Below are 24,548 nucleotides of genomic sequence, written 5' to 3' on the forward strand. Positions count from 1 at the left end.
GCTGCATGAAAATGTATTCAAAAAGTAAGTACTGTCCAAAGTATTTTTTTTATGTAATCTACAGGCACTTTTCTGAACTTTGAGATGAGCCAATCAGAGATGAGGTTATAAATAAATTTACAAGTAGGCCGGATCATGACACGTGATGAAATCATAAACACAACCACATGTTGTGGTAAAGGTTACTTGGAAGTTCAGCTGCAAAGAAGATGGCGACACTTCCAGCAGGCCCATGTGAACTACCGCCTGTTTGACGTTAATATTTTAGCTTTCGGTCTGCCCTTTTTGGGCTACTTTTAGCTTGAGAAAGTCTGTAAATGTAGCGGTGGTGTTTTAGCACTGACAGTTCGTTTTTAGAAACAGTTTCTAACAAAATGCCTCGTGGGAGGAGAATTTCAAAGTGTGACCCAATGGACGAGTATCTCTCACATTTGGGACTTTTCAGGAAACCGACTGCCAAGGACGGTTCATGCTTGTTTAGAGTTGTTTCTGAACAAGTAAGAATTTTATTTACTCTTCAGTAATTATATAATTTTTTTCCAGCAAAACTTCTATACACATGACGACGCAATGTCAAGTTCTTCGCAGTACACTATAATCATTTGACCGATAACGTCAAGAACAGCAAACCAAGAAACCAGTGTTGCATACTGTCGTCACTTCGTCACAGTGTTTTTTCAACACCAACTTTATGATATGCTCTATAATGTTTGTTTTCTTGTCAGGTATTTTATTGCCAAGCTTTGCATCTTCAAGTTCGCGACGCATGTATACGTTACATGGAGAAACACCGGGAGAGGTTTGCACCTGTAAGTTGTTACTTTGTATCTTGCCTTCATTAGTTTTGACTGCATGGCAACGACCAGTTCACTTTAAAATGCACGTGTGATTTTATTTCGAGAAATTTTATGTTAAATTATATATCAATAAATTTTGACGAGTACCATGAGTTTCTGGGGTCTAACCAAGAATTTTTCTTTTCTTTTGCAAGTTTGTGGAAGGCCCGTTCGATCACCACCTCTATACACTAAGAAACCCAAAGGTATGTAGCAAAGTTCTACTGTCATTTTCTTCATATTTATCGCAAAATCCAACCTTGTGCAACTACTTCTACAGTAACATGTAAAAACCACCATAAAATGGGGTAAAATAATTGTAGTTTCATTTTTTTGGCATTATTTTCCTTGCACTGCAATCGAAGCTGCTAAATTTGCATATGAATACTGTCAGGCATAACAGGAAATATAGGCTGCTACAAATTGACCAATGTACAAAATAAATTTCTGTACTTTGTATGTTAAATGTTGCAAGGAATAAACAATATTTTGCAAAAAATGTAGCGAAGTTTTCGTTTGCAATGGACAAATTTTACCTAAATTTTGATTTTTGAAATAGAGTTGAACAAAAATGTACGAGATTTAGGGGGGGGGGGGGGTTCAAGAAAATTAGAATTTGGGATGTCTATCATGTAAACTGTTTTTGCATGCAGAACAGACTTATTGAATTACAAGCTACTGTAGCAAAATTGAGCTTCAAATGTTAATTTAAGAATAGTTACTTTTATTCAAACATGCAGAAAGTCACAATTGAGTGACAAGCAATAATGCATGGTCTGTATTCAGAGAGGTACAGTTGAGTTTGTACATCGCTGGCGTGATGGGAGGGCCATATGAAAATTCTTGTCAATTTCAGGGGCATCATGAAAATTTTGAGTGAGGGAGAAGGGGCAGCTGTGACTAAGGAATGATCATATTTATTATGAAATGAAACCAGTTTTCTTGAAGATAGAGGAAGCATATGAAATCTGTAATAACAGTTATATATTATAGAAAATATACACATCTACTCATAATACTACTGTTTTGGATTCCAATCTTGTGTTGCGATACATTTACTAGAATTTCGAAGTACAATTCCATCATGGTCCACATTCAAGAAATCTTTATAACTTCAACATGTCATTAATTTCCTTATTAACTATTCTTGTATGTAACCTCCACCTGTTTGTGCCCAGATATGCAAATTAGGTAAAAATAAACAGGTGATAATTGTAAGTCTGCAGGCAGGTGTAACCCATTACTTCACCCTAATGTTTTGTCTATATCATGCAAGTGTTTTGGTTCTAGATGAAGGAAACTAATTTCTTTTATAGTGCCTTAGAATGTATTTTTGCTGCTATATAAAAGAACACAACTAATTCGCTTTTTTGAATATTTTTCTAGGAATGGGCTGGTCAAGTTGAAATAAGTGCCATGTCATTGATGTACAAGTAGGTATTGTTTATATAAATTGCAGGGTCAATGACCATCAAGCCAGCTGATTGGTCAAAAGAACAGCTTGACTTTAGTTGACATCTATAATTGCATATGGAATAATTAAAAAATGTATTCAACTGTGAAGTAATCCATCTTGGAGCTGACACAGCATTTTTTTTTGACATTTATTCACAGTACTTCAAATTTGATGAATTTTATATTAAATTCAGGGATGATTTGATGTTGCCTTTAGAAAAACTAAAATTGTTATGTCTTTATACAAAATATTTGGGATACATAGAATGGTTGGTATTTATTCAAATTTTGTAAGAAGAATGGATTTATCAGTCATTTCAAATCACATGAGAATATGAAAATTATCAAACACGCTAGATATTTGGCCCACAAATGACAAAAATCTCATGGAAATTTTCCCCACACGAGAAGAATCGGCGTGAGCATATTGCCACGAGTGAAATTTTGCTCAGCTGATTGCTCTAGTGTGTGCCTGGCTTAAGCCAACACTGAGCAGTTATAATAAGTCAGCTATGCTGTACAAATGTCAGAGGAGGACACTGACAAGGGTTGGATGCTAGTAATGTCCTGTCATGAGTGTAAGATACATTTTGTTCAGTCCTATCAGTCTTCTAAACCATGATGCTAGTGGTAGCTGATAGCATGACATGAATGTCATATCTTGTCATGATGTCACATTTGATAATTAGTCTAGATTACTTGTAATTGGGGTTTTCATCCACAATTTGTTCTGTGAAAGTGTTGATTTGATTTAAAAAAATACATTTTAATTAACTAATGGATATTTCATCCATTTTTTCTTGTGGATTAAAAAGCATAGATAATCAAAACTGTAATCCAATTAACCGTGTTTCAGTTCATAATTAGTTCTTATGAAAGTGTTGTTTTGATTAAAAAATATTGGCATATTAAGAGTTGAGTTAATTAAAAATGCAATTTAATTGAAATTACTGACCACTGCAATGGGTGTTTACATGCAATGATTTGTTCTTATAAAATTATTAACAAGTGTTATTGTAATTAAAAATGTGATTTCATGAATAATGACTGCTACGTGAAAAAGGTGAATGAATTTTTGTAAAGAGTCACTAAAATTTAAAACCCATGTAACTCATGATTTTTACCAAACTCTAATCAACTGTTCTTTGTCTCATAGAGCTTTCTACAACTTTTCATAACTTTTTAACTATCCTGCTAACAAAAAAACAACTAGATGAACCAGGGTTCAAAAAAAACATCTGTTCAACTCTGGTAATAAGTAGAAAATAAGTATACAGGCTATGGAAGAAAAAGTTTGTTCCAGCTACTGGATTTAATGGTTGGGTCTCGCACTTTAAAATACTTGGGTAACCATTCTGAGTTCTTAGCAGACTACTGGGTTTAATGGTTGGGTCTCACACTTTAAAATACTTGGGTAACCATTCTGAGTTCTTAGCAGACTACTGGGTTTCATGGTTGGGTATCACACTTTAAAATACTTGGGTAACCATTCTGAGTTCTTAGCAGACTACTGGGTTTAATGGTTGGGTCTCACACTTTAAAATACTTGGGTAACCATTCTGAGTTCTTACCAGACTACTGGGTTTCATGGTTGGGTGTCATGGTTGGGTCTCACCCTTAGCATGACTAGGATAACCATTGAAACAGTTCAATTACCTGACCAAGCCAAATCAGTATTTGAAGTCACTGTATATAGTCTTCAACTGTCTTTACCTTCCTAGAATGCAGTAGTAGTACTGTTTCTTTATCTGTTTTTGTAGCAATTCACATTATGTACATGTGTCAGTGTAATTATTTGTGGGAATATTTATTTTCCATTATCAGGCGAGATTTTCAAGTGTATCAAGAAATTGGAAAACCTCCAGATAAAGTAACACAAAACGGTTTTAATGAAACGGTAAGTGTAATTTGGCTTCAACGAAATGTATAGATGTGCAGCAATGCAATCCGTCAATTTACAGGAATGGGTTTCAGACCAACTTCTGAACTTTAAATCTTCCCTGCACTGAAATGTTCCTTGTCTTTGATCATGGTAACTAACTAAAGATAACTAAGGGACTTGTATTTATTTCACTGTGTGCCAGACAGATCAACAAGAACACTAAGCCCACATGTAATTTTTGGTTACCATCTTGAATTACTGAAAATCGTACTTCAAACCACTCTGTTGTTTGCAAAGTAGTATCAGAATCATCAGTGTGCATTTAATGCACTTTCCATGCTCACAGATTGACAACTATAGATTGAGTTCGGATCTCAATGCAATCCTTCATGGTATGGGAAGTGGAGAGGGGATTAGCAAGGTGTGATTACATCACTATGAAAGTTCAGTAAAAGTCATTCATCACACACTTCCCGTACTTGATTCAGGATAAATGCATGTAAATATAGCCCATATGTTTTGCTTAGTCAGTATGAAAAATTTAACCATGAAAAATGATTTACAATAAGTTTGTTGCTTGACACCTCAAGGCATTTGCCTTTGTATCGGCCATAAACCTTTTATCAAGATATAAAGATAACTAAGAATATCTCTGTTAGCAAATTTGAATATCATGGACAATACAACTATGTATTACATGCTTGGGATTGTATTCAAGCCTACCCAGTAGATTATTGAATGATCGATTGTGCAATTACAGGAATGGGTTTCAGACCAACTTCTGAACTTTAAATCTTCCCTGCACTGAAATTTTACTTGTCTTTGATCATGGTAACTAACTAAAGATAACTAAGGGACTTGTATTTATTTCACTGTGTGCCAGACAGATCATAAAGAGATTGTATCCTTCAACATGGTAACAAGAACACTAAGCCCACATGTAATTTTTGGTTACCATCTTGAATTAATGAAAATTGTACTTCAAACCACTCTGTTGTTTGCAAAGTAGTATCGAAATCATCAGTGTACATTTAATGTACTTTCCATACTCACAGACTGACAACTATAGAATGAGTTCGGATCTCTGAGGTGTGAAAAAAGTTGTGGGAGCAGGCTAGATATGCACAGAGGAAAGAATCAAAATCCAATGAATAGCGCCCTCAAACATCTGTAGAAATGCATGCATTATGAAGATTTGATTTTATGCTGCATTTAACTGGGATATGACCTGCAATTCTTATCACAAGTCTTTGTTTCTTTTACAGATTTTATTGTGTTTTTCTGGTGGTAATCACTATGATAGTGTTTACCCCAAATCATTTCATGATGCTGCAGCCATTTGCCAATGTAAGTGTTACATCCTATCAATCAATCAATAAACAATTCTATTAACTGCTTGTCATAATGTGAAAGACAAAGTTGTACTGATTGTAGGTAGACTGTCTTTTGGGGTTTGCCAATTTTGAAACACTGAAATAGTAAATTTTCAATTGGAATTTATTTTCACCTTTTTTCCTGGTGTGGTTTTCCACCAAAATAAAATCCCCCTTGAAAATAGTGTCTACCTATAGTATACATTCCTAAATCATTGAAAATTAGATCCGGGATAAACTGCCAAATTTATATTACAATGAAAAAGAAATCCCTTATCTGGTATTTGACTAAGTAACTGGAGTCCAGGCAACGAGAGAGAACTTGTTTTCTTTCTAACATGTCCAAACATATGAAGCAAGTCTGTACCAAATCTTTTGGTGATAATCACCTAAACCTAAACCTAAGGTTAGTGGCTGGCTTTGAATCTGCAGGTTGCAGGTTCAAGCCCTGTTGCTGCTGTTTGTTTCTGAATGGCTAAAGTCCTTGGTCAAGATTTGAACCACGATTGTGCCCTAGTCAACCCAGCTGTATAATTGGGTACCTGGTAGGATAAAAGTTGCAATGTGAGTGCATTGCCACCATTCAACAAATTTTTGAATTTATTTAGATGAATAAAGATCATTATTAAAAGGGGGTCGAGTTCATATAAGGAGTAAAAGTTAGGTTTAAAAAATAAGTTATCCAACAGAGCTAGCTATTATAGAAAAAGTTGGTCCAAAACAAGAGAATATTCTGTATGTAATCCTTATGACTTGCTGATAAGATAACACTAATACGAAGATCTGGGATTGAAACCCAGGCCTTTGAGCAAGTATTCTGACGACACCCAACCCAGAATTACCATCTATGAATGATCTATTTTTATACAGCTATTGTATATGGCCTCCTTTATAATGATGTATTTAAAATGGAGAAAGAAGTTATTGAAGCCATAGATCTACTACGATCAAAGTCAAAAAGGAAACAGAGTGAAAGTAGTACTGACAGTGGAGAGATAAAGCATGAAAGGTAAGAAGTATAGAAGGTGACAGTTTGCATTTATGTAGTATAGAAATATCCTTATTTAATTCTTATTCTGACCACTGTAAGGGTGACCCTATTTTTTTATGTTTTCTCATTACTTTTTCATGGCAAAAAAAAGGTAAAAAAATAAATCATCTTTATGTTTCTCTACCTCGCCTTTTCTTTCTATCTTTTTATTGGATTCCTGGTAACAAGCCCTTTCCCAACTTCTCTACACAATTGCCATTTTCCCAGCTCCCACCCCCACACTTGAATAACTTCTGTCATGAAAGAAAAGCTCTGTTCGTGAAGGATTGTTGTCGCTGCCATGACTGTGAATAATATCGACAGTCCTGACACTTGCTTATTCTTGCCAGAGAGGGTAATGTTCCGTAAAATATTAAGGATGGGTGAAAATATAACCATTTTTTTTTTATTTTGATGTCGGAACTGAAAGTAATGAGAAACAGAAAAAAAATTTGGTCACCCTAATATGTTGAAACATGGTTAACAACTGGTAGAACTCTAATCAGGAATTTTATAATGATATAGAAATGAGCTAACATAATGTACTGTTTGACAGAGATTTAGGAAATGCCAGTCTCTGTTACTAACTCTCTTTGTGCTTCATGAAGCAATATTTGTATGGACTGAGGGATTGAATCTGGCTCACTTTACATAAACTGTGGGTACAATGAATTAGTATTTTGAGGAATTTAAAATGAATTTTTATTCCAGTGAGCTGGAGACATCAACTGAATCTGATAAAAGTAAAGATGGGGAAAATAGAGTAAGTACACTGCATTTGCTAAATTATGGCTGGTCAGAATCACCCTTTGATTTGGATTGACAAGCCAGTCGACCTAAACAGTTGAAACGTTACTCATATGTAATAAGAACTCTTGGTTTTGCAGTACAAGTATGTATTATTGCAATGGTCAGAATCAAACCTTTCTTGCAATTCATCAAATTTCAAAACATACCATCAAAGTCTTCGTTGAAATTTTTCTAACCCCTCTTTCCAACTTTGGTAATCATGCATTATAACACCTCAAGTCATAACTTGTATCATAAAATGAACAAGTGAAAGATTCTTAGGAGAGCAAGACCATCATAAGAATTGACTGATTTCTGTTAAGAGGAATGATAGTTGTTTATTTGCATGGTGGTGAAAGTCGTTCATGATAGGCTATTGTTTCAGGAGAATGAGGCGGACTATAGAAGACTAGAGTTGATTCCAAAGAAACCAGCCTTTCCATATAAGGTAGCCAAAGCTTTAGATCCTGAAATCTACAGGAATGTGGAACTTGATATATGGGTGGATGCTAGAAAAGGTATGTCAATGTAGAGGATAAAATGGATGGATGCTAGAAAAGGTTTGTCAGTGGGGAACTTGACCACATGTTGATGCATTGCAGAATTGTTTTTGGGCTCTTATTCGGTGCCAGATGTGAATGAGCAGTGCTTGATTTTTCTTCCTAAATGCTTTGTCTCCATGAAATGTCACATGTTGCAACTTTTTAACCACTGCTGCAAGTGAAACAACAAAGGATTGTCACTCCTGATGAACAGCTGTCTTGTAAAAAAAAGAAGATTTTGTGAAATATTTGTCATGTTGAGTAATCACAACCTGATACCAATAGAGGGCGCTATTCGTTTTGTCAGTGTGTATTAAATATGTGGTTTGTCTATGTACAAGTGTGCATACTTGTAAGTTGTATCACTCATAAATGTACCGTAACTTTCCTGTCAATTGTGGGACTAGTGTGGGAATGATGTAGGATTCCCATTGGACTGGTGTGGAAGACTGTTCCAAATTACCATTGGAATCCCATGTTTGGTCCCATATCAATTCCATTGACCACAATCTCATTGCAAAAAAATTTGCAGTCCCTATGGGACTTTTTGTAAGGAAAATGTAGTTCACATTCTGTTACAGACTAGTCTGTCCCAAATAATATCTCCTTTGGTTTGTGAGTGAGTGACAGACAGAGTAATTCTTTTGAACTGATTGCACCTACAAAAAAATACATTGAGTGTAGTTTGAGGTCACAAAATTGATTTTATAATGAAAGATGTGCATTACTTTACCATTCATTATTGTAACTTGGAGTGATGTCAATTTTTATTCACAGAGCAACAAAGATTTGATTATCATTATGCTGCTAATTTACAATTTGCCCCAGGGGATAAATGCCTGGTAAGTAACAGCTGTACAATAAAAAATTGTCACTACCAAGATTGACATCGTCTTGACCCAGTCAATATCAAATTGTTCGGAATCATTGTTCATAAATCTTGGAATGGTTTGGACAGTTCTCGACCAGTTGTCAAAATTTAGCCATCAGTACTATGTTTTTCACTAGTGATTCATTCACATTTCAAGAAACTTCCATTTGTTATAATTTACCTGCACTCCATGTGCACCGGAATCCATTCATACTGGCTCTCCAGAAATTGATAATTCAAATCTGAATTCTCTCTAATTTGCATATATCCAATAGGTGCACCTGGATGATGAATCAAGGTACTTCAATGCTCATATACAAGAAGTGCATTCTCATCATGGTCCGGTGACTGTGTTTATTGAAGATCTTGGAGAAAAGTGAGTAATATATGATTTAGAATACTTTCTCAAAACCCTTGTCTGAGATATAGACATTGTATTACTAAATGTTCTTCTGAATGAAATTTTACCTACTGTAACTCATAATCTCATAGAATTTCAGGACTTGAGGTCAAATTTTAGTTACTGTAACTGTCATCTGATTGAATTTTAGAACTTGATTAACATAGAAACACTTCTTCTGAACTGTACAATTTGAAAACAAAGACCATGTCAAAGAGTTCCACTTGGTTTTACAAAGCATATTGATGAGAGAAATAAACTTGACTGAGCAATTTATTCAAAGAAACATAGTTTGAATTTCAATTCAAAATTTTTTTTAATCCCTACATTATCATTTACCTAAATATCCATACGTGAATTAGTTTTAGTGTGTTCCAAAGCAATAGGCAACATGGTTTGCTAAGGTTCGGAAATCCTGGTCTTAAACAGAGGAGGAATTAGGTAAAGTTTTCATCGATTTCCGTACCTTATACCATAATTTTGGTAGGGAACCCCAATACTGTATCTGTGAAACTCTATTAGATTTTACCTACTTAACTTGCCATCTGAACAAAACAATACAATGCTGGAGGTGTTGAGTGTAGTTCGAGGTCACATGACAAAATAAATGTTCCATCTACATATATCATATGTATGTTTACATCAAAGTATGCTCTTCTCTATTATTTTGAAGACATATACTTCCACTCAGGAATTTGAAACCACTTATGCACTATGGTTATCCTGGCAACCATCCATGGATATCCGTCGGAGGAGGTGGTAGTGGTGGTGGTGGTGGTGGTGGTGGTGGTATTGGTGGCGGCGGCGGTGGTGGTGGTGGGAAAAACTACAAGCAGTTGTCGGGTTTCTACCAGAAACAACAACCACCACCACAACAACAACAACAACAGCAAGTTAATAGTTATATTCCTGATTATGGTAAGATATTGTGTTCTGCCTTCACATCACAACATCTTATGAAATAATGTTCAATTAAATAAAACATGTAAAGGAACACTGTGTGTTTGTGTTGATGTAGTGTAAACTACCCATCTCTGTTGTCTACTGATAGATAAATCACACAATTTTAACCAAATGTAAGTACCAGTCTGTTATGTACTGATAGATTACTAGCACAATTTTAACAAAAAATCCAAATTTTGTCATTGCCATCAAGATCATAGAGAAAAGAAATATGTATCATGAAAACCAAACTATCTTTAGGTTGGTGGTATGCTCTTTTTTAAGATGTATGTAGATATAGGTACGATAATTGATGAGTATAATGCAAGTATGTATTTTGATAAATATGTATAGTGTGTCATGTTGGATTTTGTTAAACTTGAACACTTTATGTGACTACTTAGGAAGCACTGTATATGATGTATATTATCTTCTGGCTCTGTCTTGTAGACAAAAACAAACGGAGACCCAAAAAAGGCAAAGGGATGTATCCTGGTGCACCAATTTTTCATGGACCAAATGCGTTTGTGCCACCATTCCAATACCCAGCAGCCATGGCTGCAGCATTTGAACATCAACAAACCATGGTGCGCAACCAGATGTCACAGCAGCAGCAGCAACAACATCAACAGCAACTACCACCACAGCATCAATCACAACATCACCAATCTCCTCAGCATCAACAGTTTGGAGAGAGGCCGCAACGACAACCTCATAGATATTCCTCCCCATCCAAGTAAGAGGCGAGATCAATAGTTCAATGTAGGATAAAAATGTCATTCTTTTACTTAGGGGATAGGGGTTTTTGAACCATTTTAGTTCTCATCCAACAAAAATGATTTCACTTTTAATGGTATCTGTTTTGTACCCAAAAGACTAATATATTTGAAAAATGTTGTCAAATTGAGAAATGGAAGAATTTTTTCCATAGTAAAATGCATAGCAATATTAAAAGACATTAAAGTGTCAATGGCGGAACACTTTTCTTGCTACACACTGGCTTTGTATTCATAGTACTAGATACTACTACACATTGGATTTGTATCCCATATTACAACATAGTACTACATATTGGCTTTGTATTCATAGTACTAAATACTATTACATACTGATTTGAAATTGATAGTGCGGAAGGAAACAATTATCAATTTTGGCTGATTACGTGATGGGGGGGGGGGGGGGTGTTCCAGGGCCTGACTAAACAAATTTAGTTTTTTATCCTACATTGAACTGTTAATCTTGCCCCTAACAGACTTAGCCAAAAAACTTTGAATGTTGCGTGCAAGGCAGCCAGCAGTATTCGGGCAACCAAAACCTGTCTTATCTAAACACATTTTCATTATTCAATATACTGAAGTATATTTTATCTTCAACTGCAAGTTTAATGAATAACAGCCGCTCCTGGCAAAATTCTAAACTAGGAATGTTTTATTTATTTTATTTATTTACTGTGATGTAGTTATTTATATATTCTTTGCATCCCTTTCCATCAACTGCTTACAAAGAAAATTGGGAAGATGAATTTGTATGTTTGTAAGTTACTGTAAACCTGGAAGTTTTCGCTACAGATGTACATTTGTATATTTGCTTATTTCGCTGGAAAACAAATGCAAAAATAAGCAGTGACTAAAATATCTTCTTGTACATGAACACAATGTACAAGTCTGGTCATTAGTAAATATTAGTCTTTGAGAACTAGGTGAAGATTGTAAAATTGTAAAATTTTCTAGTATTGAAAATATCTAGGTTTACAGTATCTGTGCAAGACGAAAATAGTAATGGCTGTAAAAATTCAAATTGATATTGGTATTAAAATATTCACGGATTTGATATTTGTGTCCATTATAGACTGGCACCACGTTTTAACAGATTAAATCAAGAGAATGCAATGGCAGAACAAGGTGGTTACAATTCACATGGGAGATCCAGTAAACCCTCACATGACTACCAGCAACAACAACAACAACAACAGCAGCCACCACGACAACAATGGACAGATAGGTAAGAATACACCAAATTCGTATGCATAGGTATCCATAATCTTTCGCTGCCATCATTGGCGATATATTTGAATTCTGATTGGTCGGTTACTTTTGACAATTTGGCAGCATATGCCTCATATATCATAGTGCAAATATATGCACCACTTCCTTTTGCCATAAACTTGGACCATATTGTTTATTGGGATGGCAGGTGAACCGTAAACCTTGTGATTACATTCACAATGTTTTGTTCTTTGTGAGCAGTCCTGAATGAGCATGTACAATGCACTTATACAACCATGCAGCAACAGGCAAGCATTTACAAGTGGAACTTGTTGCAAACAAGGAAAGTAACCAACTGAATTGAATTAATATCACTTGACACAGTATTTTGGCAGAGACATATATGGTTTGATAAGAACAGATTTATGGCCGCTTTACATGTACATGTGGATGAAATGCCAGAGGAAGTAGAAATTCATCTGTGAACTTGAGCTTTTGTCTAAAGAGTCCAGAAAACTGTTCTTATCAAATGATAAAATGTACTACTGTCTTTGTAGTTCCAACATGCTGTGTAAATGTTTTTAATCTAATTCAGTTGTTTTACTTCCCCTGTTTGTAACAAGTTCTGCTTGTAAATGCTTGCCTGTCAACAGTTGTAATTTGTTGATACCAGTGTTAAATTCAATATGTCAGCTACTGATTGTCATGTTACTTGAAACACTTGACTGGAATTGAAATTTTATTTTTTTGTATTGTTTTGAAATGACTTCATTATGACCTGTAGTTTCAAATTCAGTCTCCATGTGTGTATTTCAGACCACCACCTCCAGGAAAGGGAAGAGGGCGATACTCCGGAAGAGGTTCACCAAAGTCGTACTTTGGCCACACACCTGAAGAAAGAGAAGAGAAAAAAGCCATGGAAGAGTCAGTTGCATTGTATGAATTGCAAGAAAGAGATATGAATGCATTTCCTGCTTTACCAGTAAGTCATGTTTCTCCTGACTGTAATATACCTGTGATCCATTGAAAACAAAATTGATTTGGTACATACATGCTCTATGAATGTTTACATACTATTACAATAGACCTTTCCAAAATTTGCCATGGTGGCGCTCTACTTCCTGTCTGTGTGTACCTTGGGGGTATACATGGTATAGGTTACTCAGTTAATTATAGAGCACTGCTGCTTTCCTCAATGTCTGAACAATACAAAACACATCCCTGATTTACACTTCTACAGAATCCCGAGGGACAAAGCTCTTAAGAAACAGTACAATGAGGTGACGATACCCCCAATTTGCACGAGGGCGCTGTATTCTCAATTTCCTGTTTGCAGTCTTGAATGGCCTATTGAAACCTAGGCACCATTTGCATGCCTATTAAAAATCTGAATCTAAATGTAGTAGTGTTCAATAGTAACATTTTTGTCGTGCCATATGATGAAATGTAGCAATTTAGTACATGCAAGATTTTAGTCAAGGCAAATGACATTTTCCAGTTAAACGGTTTCAACTGTAATGCTCGGCGATTTTAAAGTTTGAATAAAGGGTCCTGTGCTGATGGAAGGGGGATCACACAAAACAGGCAAGTACAGGTCTTGAAGTCTGTTTTCTTTGAATTTTACTATGTTTGAACGAGATATGTTGTACACTTTTAAAAGGCAAGTTGACAGGATCTTGCAAGGAAGGCTATTGTTGATTCTGAAATAACAATGACAGACTTACGAAAATAATATGAATAAAAACCACTTAATTTACAGACAGCCCCCACTGCAACTCCACCCTCTTCACCTGCATCGTTTTGGGGTAAATACAAAAAGGAGAACAGAAGAAGCCCTACACCACCGATTCAAATACCAACATCACCTGTGACCCCTGAAACCAGATCACCTTTCAATCCAGGTAATCTCTCTTTTAATCATTTTCTGCCAATGAAACAAGGAACCCTCTGGCAAATTTTGTTTAGATTGCAAGTTGGAAGAACAGGGGAATAGGGTATAATTACATTGCATGGAGGTAATGGCAGTATTGCACAAATTTATTAGAAACAATTTTTCTGACTTAATGATTTAAAAAGAAATACAATTGAGCATTATTCCTCTTACAAAATAATGAATTTCAATGGAAAGTTGTAAAGCTCAAAATAGTGTAACAATTATGTTAACTTGCCTTACATTTATTTGTGACAAATCATACCTTAAGGCAGAACCTACTTTTCTATGAATATGAATATCAGCGCAGACCATTTTGTATAGTATGAAATTTAGTGCATGTCTACAACGTATTTGATAATTGGGGGGGGGGGGGGGGATTCACAATGTATTTGATAATTGGGGGTGGTGGGGGGATTACATGAATTAGGGAACTCGTGTAACTTTGAAATCCTTTTTCACATTTTGTGTTGGTTGTAGTGGGAAAAGTAGCCAATGAAAATGAATTGAATAAACAGATGCAAGAAATGAGTTTGGCAGGTCAAGGTTTCCCTATGGAAGATGGACCTGATATAATTACCCCTAGAAAGGTAAGATAATTATCTAAATTTATATGATGGTACTACTGATTAAATGTGTGTGTTCCAAGACCCCCAGCAATGTGCAACAGGTTACAATACCATCAACCAAAAATACAAAACAGTGTTTCATATGTAAAGAAACAAGTCGTAATCTTATTTACAAAGTATTTCCTTTTGAGTGTTGAAAACTTTGAAAAACATGAAGGTGATATAGCTTATGTATTGAGAACACAGGTAGAGCTACTTTGCTCTTTATTCTAAGGTTGTACATAAAAACAATTTGGATAGATTTAATATAGCTTGGTTTGCCAGCATGACTTAGATTTTATATAGTTATTGTATATTTTGTATTTATTTAACTTGGTTGTAATTAAGCTTGTTTTTGCTGGAGTACATTTTATTGAAAGAGTCGACATTCAGTATAGGTGTCATTCAAGTAAACTTTTCAGTTATTACTTGGGTATCAAAGGAAATGGTGTATCGTAGATTAGATTAGATAAGATTAGATATACTTTATTGTCCGTCAAACATGGAAATTCGTCTTGGCACCAATGTTAAACTGTAGGTATACAGCCAATTGAAAAATAAAAGTGCTTGCTTGTGCTACAGAAAAATGACTGAGAATAAGAGCATTAAAAAATTGTGTTTACTCTTTGCCAACGTCGAAGTTTTAAATGTTTTACAGCAGTTTATGCAGTTCTGTTTGTTTGTTTATATCATTTTGTAGTCAGTTACACCCCCTACCAACCAGTTCTTGCAAAGATCAGTGGAAGAACAATCAGATCAAATGCAATTCTCACCTCAGCAAATGTTACCGCCACAACAACCCATGCCAATTCAGCAGCAGCAGCAGCAGCAGCAGCAGCAACAACAACAGCAACAGCAACCATTTTCTAGTAGTCCAACTCCAGGGGGCAGTATAACACAGATGTCAGCTAGTCCTGTACCGGCTGCACCTATGATGATAGCCAATAACTATGTACCATTCGGAATGCCTATGTATCCAATGGTGATTCCCTTCACTGAAAATCTCACTGGTCCGGTCAATTTTTCAGCAGGCGTGTCCAGAGATACATATGGTGCTGATCTCCCACATTCTGGTATGTAATATGTTCTTGAGTGTGTCATTTTGCCAGTAGCAAAATTTTATGGATTATCAAAAGTGTAGCTATAGTAGCTTATCACTATGTATCAACATGTTGTGACTATAGTTTTAGTCTATCTTAGTAAACCATAGCCTCGATTACTGAGAGCAATATTTAGAGTATACATATTCTCACTCTCCTTTCAGATGCCAATACTATGAGATTCTTCTACAACATTGGTGTTGAGGTAAGTCACAAAAATAATGTGTAACAATTATGAACTTGCAATCCATACTGAGCATGCTCAGATGCAAAGGACTATGGGGTTATCTGTAGTTATCACAATAACTCATCTGGAGCTCTTGATAGAATAAACCTCCTATACTGGTCAGGCTTTCCATAACTAGACTATCTGTGGTTATAAACATGTAACGAGATTGTTTACAATGCTGATTGATTCATATTTATCATCACATTTCCCATGATGCAACATTCAGGATATTCAAGATGGCGGCTTTGCAAGTTCCCTACTAAACATTTTGTAATGAGTCAATGTGTCTGATCAGAAGTGTTTTCCTAAGCTATCTATATTGTCGTGTTATTATTATTTCAGGCCATCAAAATGTCCCATAAAAGTAGCAAATCATATAGATATACAGATACAGAAAACAATAAATATAATACAAACATCTACCTACCTTATCATTTTTTTTCCAAAAACTTGAAAGTATGTGTCTGAATCAAAGAATTATTGATAATTAAAAAATACAAGTTTTCAGCATTGTCGTCTGAAATAACAGCGTTTATGTACAAGTGCAAGTTGAATCATTTTTAAGTGTGTCTATTTCCATGAGAACAAGTAGATAAGCAAGTTATTGTTTATTTCCACAATTTCAAGCCAATTGTGTATTTCGCTGAAAGTGCAAATTGAAAGCTGTGTAGTAGTGTTCTTTTTTTCCCCTTGGGACAAGATTAAATGCATGGTTGCTGTATAGACTGTATACATTTCTGGATGCTTAAGTAGACGGCTGCTTTTGTGACAACATAAATACGTATAAGCAACGATTGTCATGAAACCCACAGGTGTTTCTATTCATACATCTTGAATAGAAACTATAAAAACTCAGAGGCTTTGAAGGATTTGAATGAATATGTCAAGCTTTTTACCCATTGGATATTATTGATTGTGAATGTTGTTATCAAGTACTGGTACTGTTATTATCTCAGGATAATAACAATTGCCATTTCACATTTTAGCCCAACGAGATACATTTCCCGAGAGCTTTCATTCCAATTAATTATTGAGTGCTGGAAACAAAATATAAATAATGTATTCTAGCTCTCCTCAGTGTACTTTCAACAACGATTGTGGATGGTAACATTTCATAGACCTACACATGTAACAAAGTACTACCATGCATGAGCCAAGTTGAACAAAAAATATGGAATATATACTCTGGTCATTCTATGTCGTGACAACACTTGTCTTTATAATGTTACTTGTTCTGCTGTTTTCGAAATGAGTCAAACTTGAAAATTGCCATTTCTTTCCTCGATTTTTCTGTGATATTACTGGCTCTGGATAATTGTTATTCGCCAATATTTTTGTTCATTTAGCTAGAAAAAGGTGTTCACAAACCTCTGTACACTGGTGAGATTTGCGTATGATTGAAAGAGCTTATGTCTGAGTATACAAATCAGGGAGAATTGTGAGATATTCAGCATACTGTGCATTGCTTGATGTCACTGTTTGAATGTCTTTCAGTATTATCATCGATACCTATCTCTGGTCCAGATGCAGCAACAGGCTCAGCAGGATGCCATAGCATACAACATGCCACTAGGTGCTGCCCCACCACCACCACCTCCACCACCACCACCTCCACCACCACCTCAGCCTGTCATGGCACCACAGCAACAAGCAGCTGGAAATACAGGTATGGAGATGCAGTATGGTGGTATTGGTACAAACTCTGAAGACAAGCAATACGGTTCTGATGGCATCTCTTCACAGGATGAAACAGAAGAACAAGATGACCGTCTCACTAATGGTCAGTCAGAGAATGTAACCTCGTTCAGTTCATGTGATTTTATTGATCCTAGTATAATACAGCAAGGTCCAGCTGATACAAGCGCTACATTCCAAAGTACAGCATCAGAAATTCTATCAACTGAGGAGATTTCATTTGAGTTTGAACAGATTCAGGCTCAGGGTGCAGGTGCGGGTCCTGTCATATCTCAGGAGAAATGTACAGTTGGTGAAGTAGGTGCACAGATTAATAGAAAACCTATTTCAGAGCCCAGCCCAAACAGATCAGGACATAGGCAGAGGAAATCTTCAGGGGGTTCGGGTGGTTATAGATCTCCTCCCAGATTTAGAAATCTAAGAAACTTGCAAGCAAGGCAAAATATAAGTGAAAATCCTCCCTCACCGCAAAGCCCATCAAGCAGCATCATGCATGAAACAACCCAGCTTACATCAAGCACAGCTTCATCTGGTATGTCACATAGCATGCATTATAGAGGTACACAAAACATAAGCATGTCTCCAGAAACCAAAAACATTCCACCCCGATTCATGCATTCATCTCCCATCAATATCAGCAGCGACTCCACTAACCCTGCTAACACTATGCAATCCTCCCACTCCCACACAGGCCCCACAGTTCCAAGCATGCCACCCTACTATGCAGATGGTAGTACTAACAGCCAGTCCAGTGCTCCTCTAGGCTCCTACTACAGTTCAGCTGCTACTAGTCAGGCTGGATCAACCACTGAGCACTACACATTGCAACAGCCAGGCATAGCATATGAAAATCCAGCTGCCGCTGCTCCTGCTAACTATCAGTTCAACTCTCCAGCTCATCCCGGTGCTCCATGGCAACAAGCCAACACTAGCAATGCCTACATGTACACATCAAGCAGTCCAAAGCCATTACCCAGCATGTATAGTAATACGCCACCTTATGTAAGTTCTTATAGCCAGCAAGGTCAATATTTGGTGTCTTCCATGGTTTCACAAGCACAAGCAGGGAATGTACAATATTCTTAAATGCATATAATATAGCTTAAGTTTTAACAATATTCTTAAAATGCAGAAAAGTAAAGCTTAAATTTTCACTAACTCTTTCTTAGGATGATAGTACTTCAGAAAATTTGGAAGTCCAAAAAATAACAAAAGTTTTATATAGTGTGATTGGTTGGTGTAACTGTAGTGTAATCTAAAACATTTGTTGTGGGGACTCTTATCAAATGTCTCGTGTTAAATTTTCACAGGATGAGTGTATACTGTAAGTCATGGTGACACCTAATATTACAGTGGTGAGATCCATTTCAACAAGCTGAGACAGACACAAATTAGTATTATGGCAGCATGTAGAGTAGAACACCTGATCTAATTTGGCTTTTTATTTTCGTACACTTTTTCGATATTTGGTGATTAAAGACGTAACATTTACAAAACTTGGGATAACTTTGTTTTACAGTATTTTCACTTGTAAAGTGTAATTTTTGAAAGAGATAACCAAAAGTTGAAGATTAGGATGTCAAATTTATTGCCTTTGCTAAGAAAATAAAAACCCATAATAGATCAGAAGGTGTTGTAAGATTACATAAATGGGTGACAGCAGCTATAAGTCACTTGGTGATGCAAAAACAATAATGCTGAGACAATGTGTACCCACAGTCTACAGATTAACACTGCTTAGGTCTTCCCTTGGACTGACCCATTCCTTCAATCCAAACAAATACTGCAGACCTAAATACATGTGATGAGCTATCAGAGATTAGTTGCCCTGCTGTGGGTGTGTAACTATTAATATCAACATGTGTCACAATAGTTTTAGTTCATATCTGGTTGTTAAAAGGAATCCCACTGCCATCAGTGACATTCTTCAAGCAATTACTTTAGGGAGCACACCACTGCAGGAATTGAAGTCATTTTCATGAACAGTGGGTTCTGGTGAGTCATATTTCATGATTTTACATCACCTCCAATTGTGATTTCAGAAAAACATCAAGTTTATCTTGTGCATTAATAGGGTATCTTTGCCATGGGAAAATCCTGTCCGATTTACTTGGAGAGTTTCTGGTCCTACCTAGACCACACCATTTTGTGACATAGAGGGGATTGTGTAGCAATGAGGCTATGATGACAAGTGTATAATCAACAGGTGACTATATGAAACTCAACAGTGTTGTGAAGAAATGCATCTCTGATGGTTGTAATAGACATCAGTAAACAAAAAACTACAATCTACATGTCTTAACCAAACCTACACCGATGTTTACCCACACCACCTGACTATCGTTTGTGCCTGGGTAATACAAAAAATTATTAATTTGAAGTTCCCATTATATGTTCCCCATATTTTTTAAATGAGCAAAATAAATGAAAATGACTAGACTTGATATATATATCGATATATATATATAAATAGTTGTCATTTCGGGATGTTTCACAGTCTGTGACTTTGATTTTTATCTTTGCCATGAAGTTGAATCATTGGAGTCGGCAGAAATAATGTTGCACACTTTGAGAACTGTTTTACACTGAGGACTCATGAATATTCAGTGTGCAACTTGACTACATTATTTTTGCTGACTCCCATAATGCAATAGCCCTTACCAAAGATGTCCTCAAAAGGCACAAGATAAACTTGATGTTTCACTGAAATCAAAAGTAATTGTAGGTGATGTAAAATCATTTAATGACTCTCCAGAATCCATAGTTTATGAAAATGTCTCTATTTCCTGGAGTAGAGTTCCCCTTTAATATGTAATATACCACTTAGACATATGATAATAAACCAACCTTGAAATCTATGAAATGTAAACTTTTGTGTATAATACGGACTCTCTTTATAAACGTTTCTTTCTAAGTACACAAGATACTGTAAATCTTTTTGAAATCAAAAACTTAACTATTTCTATATTGTCTTGAATCATATATTAAGGAGTACCTCATGTAAGTGTAAGAGTATTGATCTGTGCAAATACCAAGTACAAAAGTTGTGGTTTTGATGTGTTAAGTTTTCTTGTATTTGAAGATATAGGATACTGACATCACAAAATGGATGGAGTAAGGAAAAATAATGTATTTATGGTGCTGTTTTTTGTGTTTGTATTATGTTAAAAACACTGGTAAAAAAGATAGCAGTGAAAAACAAGATATAAAAGATTTATTTTTGATAATATACAGAAGTGATTGTTATGATAAATACAGTATGTTTGTTTGTATGATTTTGATAAATCTATTTTGATTGTGACGTAGAGCGTCGCTCAGCACCAAATAGTCTGTACAGAATATTATAAGTTAGAGTTAGGCAAAACAAGGAGTTAGGCAAAGCAGAGTTAGGCAAAGCTAGGCATTAGGCAAAGCTAGTGATGTATGTTACTTTTCAAACAAAGCTATAAATATATCCAAGTGTTCATTCAAGTAATTTTTCAATAATTATGTAATTTCAGGTTCACAAAACATTTTTCTTGATTTGAACAAGTATGAAAGTGAAGATTTAATTAAAATGCACATTAATGTAAGGATTTTGTTGCAGTAAGTTCTCTGCTGGTCTTTTGTGCAGATATAGAGTAAACATGCAAGTGTAAGTTTGACCAGGTTTAAATTGTAGATAGGAAAATTGACAATATGTTTCATAACAGTTTAACTGAAGGTAAGTGATTTGATATTAGAGGGGCAAAGTCCATTATTCTGCATTATTTTTGTTTATGAAAAATTAAGGTTATTGTTACAATTACAGTCAATATACATTTGTATTACCACAGGTTTTCACACTTGTTGTTTCACTACAATTCTGATGTGTGATAATTTCTGGATGCACCAATTATATACCTAGTTTGTTTGAAATGAAATCATTTTGGTTACTAGTGATGATTTAAGATTGTTTAGTTTAGAATAACATTAATTCTTCATGCAAGATGAAACTAATGCACACAAACATTAACATCTGGACAGGGTTTCATCATAACAGTCACACACCAGTGTACTACACTGGGAGGAGATTTAGCAGTACACAGTATGCTAATGTCAAACAATTTTCTAATTTGTATGCGCACTTCATATTTAAGGTCCTCGAAGTCAAGCAAGTCTAGTGTGCAGGGGTTTTGAGAACATGGAATTACCACTGTTCGAGTCTTTGAATGTTTCCATCAATTCAAGTAGCAATGTTTGGTTAATTAAGAATCACAATTATATATGAATAAAGCCAAATAAAAATGTGTGTTTCTGATAACTCGATCAATCCCAGTTTAAGCCGCCAACTCTACAATTTTAAAACAAAAATATAAGAAATTCTTTGACTTCATAATGTACATTTTTTTTCATTCCCCAGTGATGTCTATACATATCTTCATCAAACTCTCTCACAGAAGGGGTATTCTGACTGACGTTTTGTTTGTTTTTTGGGTCGAAGCAATATTTTCCAAAAATAAAAGCAATTAAAAAGATCAAATCAAATCAAATCCCGACCTACCGTATTCTCTGAGGCTGTGTTTACCGGTAATATTGGAAACACAATTTTTGTTTTGCCTAATATGTATCAAAAGTATGCTAACAAATGAAAAAGTTACTAAATATATCATAAAATATTCAATCAACTAAATAATTACACATGCTATGAAAGTCAAGTAATCATCAACTTGGGTAGTCGGTCTGTTTAAAGAGATGAACATGTAAACTCCTTTTATTTTATAATTCCAAAAAATTAATATCCTCCGTTGACTCATATCAGCTGTAATTACTTTCCTTAATCTTCTCTCAAATATTCTGCGGGCCTTTCAAGGAAGTCTTTTGAAAAAATTATAAAATTACTATCTCCATCCACCCAAAATAATAATCGCTAATATCTTCTTTAACTGCAGATTGAAAAGGGGATTCAGAACTAAAGTGGAAATTTTTACATTTTGAAAATGTCAAAATGTTGCCACAAAACCCCCACGCACACTAGTGAGATTTGCATGAATTCAAAGAGCTAATGTCAGAGTATGGACGTCAGAAAATTGTTTGATATACAGTTAACGGTTGACTACTTCTCTATAAGACTTAACACAGAATAGTTAGTCCAGAGATAGAATGTCATGCATTCATTTCAACAATATCAGTATCAGTTGTACACTGGTTGTGTACCAAATGCCAATCAATGATTTAAACCCTACTCTCAGTCAGTTTTACTGAAAGGTAAGATGGAAATATCATTTCCTCAAAATATGAATATTTCATTGTCCTGACAGGAATACGATAAAACCATAATGTGAGAGTTTTTGATGATGAAGATACATGAAGTAAATGTGCCTTCTAAAGTCGAGCGTCCTTGGTCTGGCAAAACCCACATCTTGCAAATTGATATTGGTGAAAGGTTGTTTTTTTTATTTCTTATTTATCAGATATACTTGTTCATCTTAGGTTTGTTTTACTTTACCATGTTATTTTGAAAGTATATTTGTTATTTTTGTCAAAAAGTTGATTTAGATTAAGAGTACTTTATTTCTTTATAGTGTTTAAAACTTGTTTTTTTTTTTTAGTCTTTAAGTGTAGTTTTAGGCAGTCTTATTTTGAAAAAGACCGTAACTGTTGTGATATGTATATTTCTACTATCTACTTTCATGGTGTTGAATTTTGTATGCACTGTCTTTCAAAACAGCAAGGAGGAAATATCAAGCTGTACTATTTCAAGTGGACATGGAATAATTCTTTTGAATACAACATTGCATGATGGATATGTATTCAAAGATTTCAGGTAAATCATTGAAATCCCAGACATTTACATCTAAAGTGGTCATATGGATGAGCATTGGGTATTTATTTTGGATTTTGGATTACAATTTATAACAATTTTATCCTGGCTTCCTACTTGAAAAATCAATGTGAAACAACATTTACCAAGTGTGTGTCTGTAACAGCATACATTGCAAAAAGCTATAAAATAAAAAGTGTCACTTTGTCATTGTACATACAATAACAAACATTTTACATATGTATTAATCTTTTGCAATTTATTGAGTTGCAAACAAGGACTTGGCATATGTTGTTTCACATTGATTTTTAATTTAGGAAGCCATCATAAAATTGTTTTATAAATTAAATATCCCAAATAAATCCCAAATCCTTATCCATATGGTCACCTTAGGAATTCAACTTGGACTGGAGACATTACTGCCAAATTGATAACTGAACATAGTTCAGATGATTTGCCTTGCCATCGAGTGAAACTACCATCTCATCTTACTTGAGTCATATTGTGGCAAGAGTATTTCATTTCTTTTTTAAAATAGATTCAAAGCTGTATTGTATACAAGTTATCTCCAGTTATCATTGTTGAAATATGCCAAGACGTAAGGAGCAATGTGATTCTCGCGTTTCAAATTTATAGTGAACTCTGATGGGAGAATCTATTTATAAGAAAGAAAATCTACACAAGTACTCTCTCTGTATATGGAAAGATAAGATAATCCCAGTTCCACTGTACAAGTAGAAGGCTTCTCTTCGCCTCATTTGGTTTGAACTGACTATTATAATTTGTGATTTTAGATCTTGTGTATATTTGACAGAATTACAAACATGACATGTTTACTTTGCTTGACATGGAGACTCCAACTACATGGAGTGTGACACTTTGTACAGATGTATTGGAGTGAAACTTAAATGTGATCAACAATAATTAAGAGCCATTCCATAAAACATGCACACACACACACATACATACATACACACAAACAACAAACAACGACGACGACGACGACAACAACAACAACAACAACAAAATGAAAGCTATTCTCATACAAGGTGGTTACAACACATCTCCAAACATATACCAGATACTCGTGGATCACCAA

General features: G+C 35.2%; 1 protein-coding gene across 1 annotated transcript; it reads left to right on the top strand.

Annotated features, from left to right (window-relative positions):
* Positions 1–374: 374 nt before the first annotated feature.
* LOC144439277 (uncharacterized) lies at positions 375–23,761 on the top strand. Its single transcript, XM_078128554.1, has 21 exons — positions 375–497; positions 726–809; positions 992–1,042; positions 2,223–2,269; positions 4,116–4,188; positions 5,439–5,520; positions 6,417–6,555; positions 7,288–7,339; positions 7,751–7,883; positions 8,685–8,749; positions 9,054–9,154; positions 9,852–9,955; positions 10,571–10,856; positions 11,969–12,121; positions 12,922–13,087; positions 13,865–14,006; positions 14,516–14,625; positions 15,344–15,447; positions 15,481–15,716; positions 15,908–15,948; positions 17,467–23,761. The coding sequence occupies exons 1-21, from the start codon at positions 375–377 to the stop codon at positions 18,751–18,753; spliced, it is 3,579 nt and encodes a 1,192-aa protein (XP_077984680.1). The 3' UTR covers positions 18,754–23,761.
* The last annotated feature ends 787 nt before the right edge of the window (positions 23,762–24,548 follow it).

The sequence above is a fragment of the Glandiceps talaboti genome, chromosome 8 (assembly GCF_964340395.1).
Source record: "Glandiceps talaboti chromosome 8, keGlaTala1.1, whole genome shotgun sequence".
NCBI lineage: Eukaryota > Metazoa > Hemichordata > Enteropneusta > Spengelidae > Glandiceps > Glandiceps talaboti.

Coding starts and splice junctions, on each gene's coding strand:
- LOC144439277 (XM_078128554.1), top strand. CDS start 375: ATGCCTCGTGGGAGGAGAATTTCAAAGTGTGACCCAATGGACGAGTAT. Junction 9,956..10,570: donor TGGTAGTGGTGGTGGTGGTG/GTGGTGGTGGTG, acceptor TCTGTCTTGTAG/ACAAAAACAAACGGAGACCC. Junction 15,949..17,466: donor TCTACAACATTGGTGTTGAG/GTAAGTCACAAA, acceptor AATGTCTTTCAG/TATTATCATCGATACCTATC.